This window comes from Aricia agestis, chromosome 6 (genome assembly GCF_905147365.1).
Source record: "Aricia agestis chromosome 6, ilAriAges1.1, whole genome shotgun sequence".
Lineage (NCBI taxonomy): Eukaryota > Metazoa > Arthropoda > Insecta > Lepidoptera > Lycaenidae > Aricia > Aricia agestis.
In genome coordinates this window covers 15,292,705-15,306,604 of record NC_056411.1, presented here as the reverse complement: position 1 = coordinate 15,306,604, position 13,900 = coordinate 15,292,705, and the positions used below count along the sequence as shown (strand labels likewise).

The 13,900-nt window shown below is 38.6% G+C and overlaps 1 protein-coding gene across 1 annotated transcript; it reads left to right on the top strand.

The window, feature by feature from the left end:
* The first annotated feature begins 156 nt into the window (after positions 1-156).
* LOC121728215 (pickpocket protein 28-like) lies at positions 157-13,887 on the top strand. The gene is made up of 14 exons (XM_042116353.1): positions 157-210; positions 1,992-2,081; positions 4,288-4,406; positions 5,136-5,342; positions 5,628-5,751; positions 6,291-6,439; positions 6,879-6,991; positions 8,710-8,798; positions 9,576-9,760; positions 10,094-10,179; positions 10,806-10,874; positions 12,577-12,727; positions 13,152-13,243; positions 13,744-13,887. Exons 1-14 carry the CDS (start codon positions 157-159, stop codon positions 13,875-13,877), a joined length of 1,662 nt encoding a protein of 553 aa, XP_041972287.1. The 3' UTR covers positions 13,878-13,887.
* The last annotated feature ends 13 nt before the right edge of the window (positions 13,888-13,900 follow it).

Genomic DNA, 13,900 nt, shown 5'->3' with positions numbered 1-13,900 from the left:
GCCGATTAAGCTGCAAACATTGACCGCCCGAAATTAGTTTAGCTTTAGATTATCTACTGTGTAAACACCGACCACGGCCACTCTGCTATCGTGCCACCGGCCACAACTACTACAGGCTTGTAAAGTTTACCACTTTTATTGCCTAGGGCATAAAGGATGAAGGGCAGAAATAAAAGCAAACTTAATGCTCCCGAGTATCCAATCAAAAAGGTAAAAGCAATTAGTAGTTTACTACAGCTATAAAGACATTAACATTGAATTAATTGAGTAGAATAAGAAAATTGGGAATATTATGTGTGACTCACTGTGGACAGGCACTAGGCAGCACAAATAGCTAGTTGTCCACGCTCTAACCTTCTCTTCCACAGATAAGTTAGTAGGAAACGGTCTACCTTCTCTTCAACAGAGTAGTAGACCGTGGTCTACTACATTCTCTTCTCATAATTGGTATAGCTGTCTTTTAAACTTTATTTCACACCATTAGATAAGTAGTACCTGATAGATCTAGAATCGAATACTTATGCTATCGTAATTACTGCAAAATGTAAAACCTGCTTGTACTGAAACATAGTATTATATTAATTATACCTTACGACCAAGGTACCGTGTCTGATTGTTAAATTGTTTGAATATCGATAAATAATATTTATATAACACTACTTCTTATCAGATTAACTTCCAATAACTCTAGCGTTAGTTATTAAGATTACAGCCATGTAAAGGGAGATAAATAATACTAACATCGACCACATAATTAAAAAAGCTCGCAAAGCCTTAGGATTCATATTTAGACTCTCCTCTGATTTTACGCGCATTAAAACAATTAAAATACTTTATTGTGCATTCGTTCGTAGTCATTTGGAATACTGCTCGCCCGTATGGAACCCCAACTACGCTACCTACATTGATAGAATTGAGAATATTCAAAAAAAGTTTTTAAAATTCATACAGTTTAAGTCAAATACCCACCTACCTAACTATATCGAAAGATGCAAAAAATTTCACATCTTGCCTCTCGCCGAACGAAGAAACATTGCCGACTTGTCGTTGCTCTTCAAAATATTCAGTGGTTCAATTGATTGCCCGGAACTAGTCAGTAAATTTGAGCTCAAAATACCCTCCGGCTCTCTCAGAAGACGTCAACTCCTACACGTTCCATATGCCCCTACCACCTACCGGCAAAATGCGTACATCGTGCGAGCTAGCAAAGCGTACAATACAGCGTCTCAAAGTACCGACGTAGATCTATTTAATACTAATATTAGAAGTCTCAGAAAAGTGTTAACAGACCATTTCTTTAATACTACTGACAAAAGCTAATTTAGTTTATGATAATAATTTGCACATTACTGATACATGATGATCCAAGTTTAGGCTATTATTTTTATTGTTGTCTTTCTTTTTTATTTTTTATTTTTTTATTCTTTTATATATAATATGATATTAGATATATTCACCACAGTGCGTCAATTTGACGTCAACCAAATGTATGTACAATCTAAACAAATACCTAGTCGCGAAAACTTTTAATTGGCATTTGTATTGTTACACTTGAATTCTACCTTTGTACTAGCTGTAAGTTTTCCTTTAAAATAAAATAAAAATAAAATAAAATAAAACAGAGGATGGAGGTTCAATCATTTGCTAAACCATCATGTCTGAAATAATGTATGTACCATCGAGGAAATTGATTCCTAGGCAGTTGACGGACCTACGTCATGTGGTCGGCTTATGTGAACTCAATTTTATCTGTGATCGGTCGGATGGGTTTTACTTAACGCGACCAAATTACTTATGCTTAGGTCCGCCATCTGCCTAGGAATCAACTTCTCTAATTGTACATCAAAATCAACTAAGCGTTTGCTCTGATAAGGCATTCCTACCATTGTCTTTCACAGTATACCGCACGCAAATGTTTAGACTCTAACGATTATCTCCTGCTAAATATTTAATTAAAGCATTTTTCAAATAACATTTTGTTTTGTGGCTAGCAAAACGCCTGGGAGCGGAACAAACAAAGTAAAACTGCTTGGTACGACTGGGGCTCCGTCAGACCCACGCCGAACCTCGGTAAAAGCAAGGTCAGTCAGTTTTAATATAATACTGTATATTAATGGGTGAAATATTCATGTTCCCGCACTCAGTCTCAAATTGTAAATTCAGAGATTAATAACGATCATGTTCGCACAAAATTTGTGGTCTGTGTCCCGCAGTAAAGTATTGTTTATCAACGTTTTAGCCATTGATAGCCTTAGTTGGCTGTAGCCAGTTGGACCCCGTAGTTTATGCTATGACTTATGATTGGTACTACTAATATTATATGGCTGCTGTTAAGCATTGGTGTTTCATCCCACATAAAATTTTGAGTTAATAATGCAGTTTTGTTCTTTTAACAAGGTTTACGACAGTGAAATCCAGTTTTTAAATCCCACTGTAGCATATTCTAGAGTACAAAAATGGTTAATGCTTATTCCTCTTAGTGAGGTTTTGTATACAGCATTTATGTACTATGTTTCTAAAATGATTTGCGCTTAAACCGCTGAACCGATTTTGATAAAATTTTGTATGCGGATACTTTTAATCAATTAAAATGACATTAGATACTTTTTGTCCCGGAAAATGTACGGTTCACGCGCAGTCAACAACAATGTATTTGGCATAAGATATCGATATTGAGTACATGTAGATGTTACGTAAGGTTTTGGAGAAGGACATAGGATAATATTTTTTATCATGGAAAATGTTCGGTTTTCACGCAATAAACTTTATTAATTTGCGTTTAAGCTGCTGAACCAATTTTGATTAAATTTAGTTAATGTAGAAATAATTAGTTTATCACGTGCAGAGTTGGGCAAAAAGTAATTAGTAATTTTAATCAGATTACAAATTAATCAGATTGATGAAGTAATTGTGCATCTGAAATTACCCGTAAGTTGATTAATAATAATATGTATAAAATGTATTCTAATTTATTTAGTTTGCAATTAGATTAATAATTTAATTAGACTAACGAGTATTTCAATAATATAAAAATAAAAAAGCTCCCACACCGATTTCGGGGCGGTGGCCGGTTTCAATAAAACCAGGCCAGTTACGCAGAAGTAATATCATAGTGCCCAAGTGTGTGCGCAATACACAAGAGCACTTTGGTTTCAATGAAACCAGGCCAGTTACGCAGGAGTAATTTTATAGTGCCCAAATGTGTGCGCGATACATAAGAGCACTCTGCGGGAAGCGCGGGAAGGGAAGAAGAAGCGGGAACTCTCTGTCCTTTTCCGATACATAACGTATCTGCATACCAAATATCATCAAAATCCATGTAGCGGTATAAGCAGAAATCATTTTATTTAACGCCTGGGAACCGTACATTTTTCCGAGACAAAAAGGATCCTATGGCCTTTTCCGGGACTCAAAGTATCTCCATACCAAGTTTCATCAAAATCTGTTCAGCGGTTTAGGCGCAAAATAGGAAATTTTATAAACCGTACATTTTTCAAGACACTAATTATAGTATGTTCTTTCACGAGAGTCAAAGTATGTGCACACCAATTTTCATCAAAATCGGTTCAGTGGTTTAGGAGCAAATCATTTTTGTTTATCATACGGGTACCGTACCTTTTTCCCGGATTTAAAGTATCCTATGTCCTTTCCCGAGACATAACGTATATGTATACCAAATATCATCGAAATCCACGTAGCCGGTAGCGGTATAAGCTGAAATCATTTTTATTTAATGCCTGGGAACCGTACATTTTTTTTAATAAAAAGGACCCTATGTCCTTTCCCGGGACTCAAAGTATCTCCATACCAAATTTCAGAAGAATCGGTTCAGCGGTTTGGGCGTGACAAGGTAATTTTATAACATTTTGTTAAAATTAAAGCACTTAAATTTGTATTGAAAGAACAATACAAATTTAAGTGCTTTCAACGCATTTCAACAAAAAAAAAGATACCGCACAATAACATTTTTTTGCTTGAAATAAGCAGAAAATAAAGATTATTCCAAAAAAACTTAAAACACCGATTACTCAAAACTAGTCCGATGTGGGATGACACACCAATGCTTAACAGCATCCATATATTCTGTGCTTATGACTTAGTAGCGATCGTGCAAACACCAACGAGTGTTTGTAGTGTCACCCAACGCAGTCAAGAAGGTGTAGAAAGCGTTACCTACACTGACACCACTGTAGAAACTGTATCCAGAAAACCCTATAGATTTAAGAAGTGATTAGGTCCTATTTACTAGGGCTAAGAGTTCCTGAAACATTGCTAATACATATTCAGGAGCAACGCACTCCCTCGCCTAAGCTGACTCTGAAGAGTGGTCTGAGGGACTATCTGTTGAGCTCCACTCTCCATGGGCTGCGGTACATTGGCGACAAAAACCTTACTTGGTTCGAAAGGTATTTAAATCCTTCGATCGTGGATTCTTGGAAATCTATTGTTATTCTATTGTGTCTCGCTCACCGGTGAGCTTATGGGGCTTGATGGCTTGATGATTGAGGTTAATACCTAATTAAATATGTATACCGGGTGTAACAAAAATAAGTGATAATACTGTAGGATGTGTAACGAAAATTTTTTTTTCACTTTTGTATGGGCAAGGGCCCGAGCGTCACGAGTTTCCCCATACAAAAGTAAAAAAAATTTTGGTCTTTCAGCGCTGCTACTTTCACAGTGAACTCTCTACAAGGAACACGTACACACCCTAAAGTATTATCACTTATTTTTGTTACACACTGTATAATTTCGAAACAAATTTAATACGTATGTACCACATATTTACATTTGTATTCAGAATATCTTTTGATTTTGGTCTCTTATCAAAACAAACTACGCCACAGTTGATTTTTCATTTATCTAAAAAAAACTAGATCAAAATCTGGCCCACCCGTTTGGATGCTACGATACCACGGACAAACACACACACAGACCGACCAACAGACAGACAGACAGATAGACACGTCAAACTTATAACATCCCTCTTTTTGTCGGGGGTTAAAAAACGTTTAAACACGTAAACTATAAGACACTTTGCTCTTGAAATTCTTCTTTTAAATCTTTGATGGTCCTAACTTCCTTAGTTTACGAGTAGATACCCTGTGAATCCTTGACGAATGACAATATTATAGATTCTTCTGGATGCTCTCCTTCGGAAGCTCCGTAGTTTGCGCGGCTTTCTTCATTCTGAACGTTTACGACAAATGGAGTCGAACACCTATGATCGTGACCATCAACCCGGAGAATATGCCGCTGGAGAAACTGCCTTTTCCAGCGCTGACTATTTGCAACTCCAACCAAGCTAGGAGGTCCGTTGCGGAAAGATACAAAAGTTCTGGGTAAGTCGCATGCCGGTGAAAACAAAACTGAAAGAAAAAAAACTTTATTTAGATACAAACAGCCTTACATTTTATAAAACAAGATTCAAACATGTCTAAGTTTTGTCTATGTTTTTGTCTTTGTCTTATATGTTGGAAAAGCAACTGACAATGATATCCATAAGGTTACAGACCTTAGGTATCATCAATAAAAAAAATGTTGGTATTTTTCCGCATTCATTGATTTTATTATTGTAAGTTTGGCACTTGTAGTCCTTAGGTACTTATAACTAAAACGATGTTTAGGAACACGGTGGACGTGAAGCTACTGGAGAGTTTGTGTTCGACGCGGTCGGACGCGGACCTCTTCGCGGATGACGACGCCGCTGACTCCGTGGACTGGCACTACACTCGCGCTTTCCTTATCAATGTGAGGAATCATTCATCTCTCTGCAATGTAGAGTAGAGCCTACATCATCCACAATGCTGCGTTCCAGTACACTTCACGGCTTCACGCCACGTCACGTTGCTTTCATTTACGTTTGCATTTTCACAATTGAGAGGGCTTTTAACGTTCGTGAGGTTTCTAGGTTTACGACATGTGACAGGCTCTGTTCGACACTCCAAGAACCTGATTAGTACCTAGAACTCTGCCTGTGGAAGGTAGCAGCTGTTGATAAGTCTTAAAATTCCAAGTTTTCTTAGTTCAAATGATGGTTGTTTGCCATCAGGTGCCAAAAAATACTATCATAAACTAATTCAACCTAATTTATTTTTATTGAGCTTACTTTATTCGGCTCTTGAGATAATTTAGGTACTTACGTGTAAAAAATACTTAAAGGCAGTGGCGACTCTGGGGGGTGGCGAGGGCCTCGCTCTTGCAAGGTATTTTTTCGTAAAACAAAGGGCCTCGCCAAGACCTGCCGCCCATGGTCTCGCAAAGACCTTATATATAGAGTATATCTGTAGGTAACTCAGCCGTGTATCGAAATGCTGGCGCTGTGCATCTGGGACTCGGAGGTGCGGAGCTGCGAGGACCTGTTCAACGCGCAGCTGACGGACGAGGGCCTCTGCTGCACCTTCAACGTGGTGCACCGCGAGATGATGTATAGAAAACCGTAAGGACGCTTCATATTTAATGCTCGAGTATTACTCGTATTATGGTCGGTACTTCAAGTTGTAGACCCAAACCTACCTACGACTCAAATAGAGCTTAAGTGGTCTCCCTCTTAATATTTATTTCGCGAAAGCGATTTAGTAGTAAGTATGGCCTAAGCATTTGGTATCTATCATCCGGCTATAAATTATCTGCATTAACGCAGATGTACAGCTATGAAAGGCTTTAGGAGGATGTCAAGCTTCTGATGGTCATAGCAACCAAAATAGCAACCGTCAGCCGCCAAAAAATAGCAGCCAAACGGATTGCGACAAATATAATAAATTATAACAGCTCTTTTTTCTTATTCCGTAAAAGTTTGTAGTTAGTGTACTGTATACCTAAGTTAGTTACCACTTTAGAATTCCACTAATATTGCAACAAAACGTACATATTTTCAGGAAAACACTAAACGACATGAACTTCACGTTCCCGTCGCCGGCGGTGGACTGGACGGCGGAGGCCGGCTACCCCGACGATACGCCGCCCAACGGCTTCCCCTGGAAAGCTAGGGGTGACTATACCCAAACTTATTTGTTACAGTAAAGGATGACTATTGTATGTCACTCAAAAGTAAGATCTATTAAGATCTTAACTAGCTGTTTGACCGAGCTTTGCTCGGTATCCGATGTAAATGACATTTTCTAGAAATGATTCCTAGCTAGATCGATTTATCGCCCCCGAAACCCTACTAAATTTCATGAAAGTCGTTGGAGCCGATTCCGAGATTCCAATTATATATATATATATATATATATATATATATATATATATATATATATATATATATATATATATATATATATATATATATATACAAGGTGTAACAAAAATAAGTGATAATACTTTAGGGTGAGTATGTGTTCCTTATAGAGAGTTCACTGTGAAAGTAGCGGGCGCTTGCCCATACAAAAGTGAAAAAAAAATTTGGTCTTTTAGCGCTGCTACTTTCACAGTGAACTCTCTACAAGGAACACATACATACCCTAAAGTATTATCACTTATTTTTGTTACACCCTCGTGCTCGTTTAAAGATGTAAGATATGGGGGACCATCACAGAAATGGATTTTCTGTGGGGACCATATTGTTACGGCAATGAACAGTGCCGCAACAATAATAGCAATTCAACTAATATGTAGTTTTTATTATTCGTAGCTAATATGTATGTAGAAACTTTTTATTGTAGGCGCATTGCATCATTGAAGAAATTTATTTATTTAAATCAGGCATCTTGGCCCATATTATTACCTTATAGACTAACATACATAACATATCAACTAAAGCTAACACTAAGCACTAAACTCTAAACACGTATTGTCTGCGACGTGGGGCGCGACGTGTTCGGAAGTCGTCCTCGGAACCTCCTGTAGACGACTCCAATCGGCCAGAACTCCTCCTTCTCGAAGGTCGGTAGATGATGCGTCGGGACCCTCATTGAATCATATTCAATCAATTGAATCATATATCAATTGAATCATAGATAGTTGACGGACCTACCACAATTGGTCCTATTATGCCAACTTAAGGTAATCTCACCATCTGTCGGCTGGGTTTAACAAAACGTGACCAAAATACGTAGGTCCGCCTGATGATTGATGAGTGAATGATGAATCAACTTCTCTGATAGAACATTAGTTCTGATATGCATTGAAACAGTAGCGAGCGCCGGTATCAATTAGATTCTGGCTTTGGAAGAGCACTGCATCAATGCCATAATGTTATAAAATGTACTAGAGTTCGCCCAATGGTCGAAATTAGACCTTAGTTTCAACGACATTAGGACTACTACCTATATTTTGTAAGAGAATATTGACTTTATCATATTCTTTTCAACTCTTGTCTTTGGGACTCAGCTGATCTCAAACTGGCCGTGTAAGCATTGTCTAATAGTATCTAAGATTCAATAAAAAAAACTATAATCCATTTTCAATTTGTCACCTTCTTGTCAACAGACTTCAACCATAAATAAAAGAGTATAATTCGTATGTATAGGCTTGTCACTCAAAAATCTGTCATTTTCCTAGTGTGTGTGTTGTAGTGTGTGTAATGTTTTATTTGTTAAAAAATGTATGATAAAAGCATAATTTCAAAATAATATTAGCTCGATGCACTCCTTCACCATATAAACTATAACTGTGCAAAATTTCATGCACTTGCGTTTCCCCATTTTTCGTAAAAAGGGTTACAAAGTTTTTGGCTCACGTATTAATATATAGATTGTCATTTTCCAGGTATAGGCACTGACCACGGTCTGACTCTGGTCCTCGATGCTGACGTAGATGAGTACTACTGCGCCTCCACCAAAAGCGTCGGATTTAAGGTACCTTGGATACATTTCTGTACCTTCTTCTTAGTCGTATCCTTAGGCTGAGGGACGTGACCTCCAATATTTGCTTTCCAGGATAGGGCTCTCCGCTTGTCTATGTACCTAAGTAGATTTAATTTTAAAAACATAACCCTTCCTGGCAGTCGGGTAAAAACGAGTCTGCTCTGTCGTAAATTAAAATTTAACTAGATTCTAACTAGTTAAATTTTCACATCAGACCGAAGAGTGTTCTTCTAGTTACTAGAAGAACTATCTTCGGTCTGCTTTATACGTACCTATTGAAGTGTAAATACAGTTCGACAAGGCTTTATTTGAACGTGGCGAGAAAAGGAACTAAACGCTTCTATCATAGAAAAACATCATTTTTGACATGTGTTTGACAGTTCTCCTTTACCAGCAGCGCTCCCGTCAATGTCACCCACGTTCAAATAAAGCATTGTCGAACTGTAGCGCCGTTTATATGGAAACCTATGTCGCTGACTTCAATGACACTAGAGTTCGGCAAGGCTGTTTATGAACGTGGCGAGAAAAGGAACTAACGCTTCTATCATACAAAAACGTCATTTTTGACAGTTCTCCTTTACCAGCAGCGCACATTGACTGACATTGACACATTCAATTAAAGCCTTGTCGAACTGTAATAAACTTTGTATTTAGTTTTTTTTTTTAGTCATGATACAAAGCTCATTCCATTATTTTATTAAGCCTCTGTTATGTCACTTATGTACTACTCTACTATTTTTGATTCATTGATTGACTGCATTGTTTAAGATCCTCCTGCACAATCCCACGGAATCCCCCAACATCGCGAAGCTGGGCGAGATATACGGTCCGGGTATAGAATCGCGCGTATCCATCATACCCAGGATACTGGACGCGCATCCGTCCCTACGGGCAATTGACGTCAGGAAACGACTTTGCTTGTTCTCCGGTGAAAATGACTTGGACTTTTACAGGTATTTTAGATTTTATTAGATCTAGATCCACAATTAATTGGTCCAGTACCTAATAGATACTCTTTGTTTTAAGGTCACGTTTCACGTCTCTGGATGTTTTAGGCTGCGTTTCCACTGAAGCGGAGCGGAGCTTAGCGGTGCCCGAATTGACCAATCTGTTTTATTTTGCTATTTCAGCGTAATGACAGCGAAGATTTCGAGCGTGGTGATTGGTCAATTCGGCACCGCTAAGCTCCGCTCCGCTTCAGTGGAAACGCAGCCTTATACCAACTATCTATACAATTTGTAGGTACTAAGTATTTCGATTTTTTTTTTAAGTTATAATTTTTATAGAACATACACACTACGGAACTGCGAGATGGAGTGCGAGGCGCGGGCGATGCTGGAGGTGTGCAAGTGCGTTCTCTACTATATGCCCAGTGAGTTTCACATCTACCTTCCTAGTTCCTTGCGTATGACGTATGCGTATTATGACTAACCTAGGTACTTATATTTCAAAATTCGAACTTTCTTTTCGAGTTCTTGGAATGAAAAATGTACGGAATTATAAAAGATGGCCCGCCCCGGCTTCGCACGGGTGGACATTGATTTTTTAATAATTTATTTTGATAAGAATTAATGCCATGAGTAAAATAAAGGCATTTAAATGTAGTCCAAAAACATTTCAAGATTTTTTAATAAAAAAATGGTTATTGTGCCTCACTCAACATAGATAGGTATAGTGTGTCGCAGACTTTTTTGTAGATATTTAAAAGATCTACAATTACTTAGAACATTTTATGGTTCTGTCTTTTATAGTTTACAGTAACATTTCTGGTTGACTTTTTACACCTTGCGTCCGAAAATCTCAAATATCTTACGGAACCCTATCTTTTTCCAAAATAAAATTTAGCCTATGTTCAGCAGAATTAATGTAGGATTCTAATGGTAAAAGAATCTTTCAAATCGGTCCAGTAGTTTCGGAGCCTATTCAAGACAAACAAACAATCAAATCTTTCCTCTTTATAATAGTAGTGTAGATTTTTATTTACTTACTTATTTTTAGAAAACACTACAACTCGTGTATGCAACAAAGCAGATGCAAGTTGCTACAGCGACTTGAAAAGATATAGCGGTAAGTACCTACTGTTTAAATATCTCAATAATAATAATATGATCGACTATTTCGATTTCCATTCCATAATCCTCATTTGAAATCCGTTGATCAGGCATGCATAAACCACATAAAAATTGCCGAAAAACCGACCGAGTGCGTGTCAGGCCACGCGCAATATAAGGTTCCGTATAGTACCGCTAGTTTTTGATAATTTTTGTATGGTCAGTGAATGCACATTTATAACGTGTGTAAGCCCGGCCGCACATTGTCCGAAATTTCTGATCAGAAACTGTTGAACGTCCGCGCTGTCTCTTACATTTTGTACTGAGCCGAGTGAGCTCAAACTCGCCGGAAGGATATTTCGGATAGTGTGCGGGGTGGCGGTCCGGCGAAATTCAACTGTTTCTGATCAGAATTCGGACAATGTGCGGCCGGGCTTACACTACTAACAACATCATCCCAGTTACGTTCAAAGGAAAGTTCCTTTATACTTCGCCGAATACATTTTTTTTAAGTGGTTCTAGTAGCAATAGTCTTCTTGGCCGTGGCCCGTGACAGTTTTCCTTTTAAATTCAACATAATATATCCTACTCCCGTGAATTTTTTCACATTTCCAGAAGCAACCGTTTAGTTGGTAAGTACTTGGTAGAAGGGGGGACACTGGACTCTAACGATGTTATCCACTTTAAAACTTCATATTTCACAAATGGATACCTAAATCGGAAAATGATCTCTATAAATACTCGTAATATTTATAAAAAACCTATCCAACGACACCCCATACGGTCGGATGGATGCGAAATAAATAAGGTACGGTACCATAAAAAAATATTTCTTTAAGAATTCATATACCTACCATTTGTGGGTATCATTAGTATCTGCATTCATGCCGAATTACAGCTTTGTAGGTCCTAACTCCTATAGTCTCTGAGCAAAACCGCGGAAAGATAGACAGACAGACAGACAGACAGACGGACAGACGGACAGACGGACGGACATATCGAAACTATAAGGGTTCCTTGTTGACTACGGAACCCTAAAAATTACGGTAATTTAGTCCCCTGTGGCCCACTGGCATGAGCGGCTAGAGCCCTAGCGTGGAGCTTGCTCGTGGCGGACAAAGGACAAATTATTAGATTAACCCATCAATCCCCAAGCGGCAGCCGGCTTCTGCACAACAATTGAAAATCTATTGAGTCTGCGATACCCACGATGGAGGTATTAAAAACGTGTAGAGGGGCGTAAATGTAATCGTCTATGATTGCCCATGATCGACGTCGATTGTGCTGCTATAGATATACCTATTCGTAACCATGGTGGCAATTTGGATATTCTGTATCCAACGTGGCCCCAACGTATTGCGTACTCAGCTCTGTCGGCCAGGGAAGTGGGCTGCGCAAGAATGCACTCGCGCTGTCACTCGTCATGTCCCTGCTGCTGCCCGGCGCAACAAGTGAGTAGAAGGCTGAATGTAAACAGTCACTCGCGTCGATACTGCCGCAGAAGTATTCAGGGAAATATTTTCGGCAGCGGCAGGAGTAGTGGCCGAGTGTAAACGGCCCATATTACCTCTAAGCAAGTAGGTAAGTACATAACATGTACCATCGAGGAAATTAATTCCTAGGCAGTTGACAGACCAACGTCAATTGGTCGGATCGTGTTAATTTAATTTTAATTCATAATTGTGATCTGTCGGCTGGGTTTGACGACACAACTGTAGGCAGCGACCGAGCGTGCATGGAGTGTCTGCCGGCGTGCACGGAGATCTCGTACACGGAGAGCTACAGCGCCGCGCCGCTCAACAAGGCGCTCGTCGCCAACTACATCAAGTCATTCAACTTCGCGCAGAACATCACCGAGGACTATTTCATGTGAGTGTTACAGGCTAATGTAAAGCTGGAGAAAAATTCGTCCATTTACGTCCAATTATGGGTGGAAACGAGGAACCATTTTCATGCGCGTTAGGAGAAGTCGTAGTCGAACGTCGGATCATGTTATATATGCTAGTACATGATCCTATAAAACTAGAATTCCCTACATTAATGTTCATTGCTACTAGTTTTTTTTTTCGCTCGTGCCTGAAAACATTGATCTCGCAAAAGTAACGGTTTGAGAGTTCGTTCTCAACCCGTTACTTTTGTACTGTTACCGTGGTACCCTTTGAGCCAAATTATTATATTAAAGTATGGAGAATCTGTTAAATAAGTTGTGGATAGCCTATCCGGCGCTTTGTCAAGAAATGGTGAAACAGGCCCTGTAGTTTTAAATACCTAATGTTATTTATTTTTTTTACAGAAAAAACATGTTAGTCACTCATTTCTTTTTCGAGGATAATTATTTCATGAGGTACACTAAAGGAGAAATATTCGGATTGACGGAATTTCTATGTAAGTAACCTTTACGATGTAAGTACCTGCCTACATGTTTTGTATACTGCAAAATGTATCTTACACATAAAGTTAATATACCTAGCGGAATAGAGCAACAATCTCGAGGTGTCAGACGTAACCGAAATTGGTTTCATCTGTGTGTAAAAATATGTGTATGTATACACTTACACAAGCATGATTAAACATGATTTCTATGAGATTAAATTGTCAACATGCGGCACGTGCCGACGTGGACGTCAAAAAAAAAGAGTGCTGCCGTCATGCATCACACGTCTCTTTTTACCACGCAGTGATAGTGACATCTCTCTTGCTCAGGCCTTTGTTTCTCTATTCCGCTAGGTATATTAACTTTATGATCTTACATTGACTTGACATTTATTACTCCGTCCAATAAACGTAGGTCAGCCATCTGCTTATGAATGAATTTCTTCGATGGTAAATTAAATCGTACATTTGTTGGAAACATTTGAGGGGTAATTTTGTTTACTGTATTTCAGCTAACACTGGTGGTCTACTTGGACTGTGCATGGGATTCAGCGTCATGAGTTTTGTAGAAGTCTTGTATTATTTGATACTTCGCTCTTTATGTGTATCCTGTCGGAAGAAGTCTGCTTATCCATTTGTTAAGTAGGGCAGAAATCAGAAAGAAAAAAT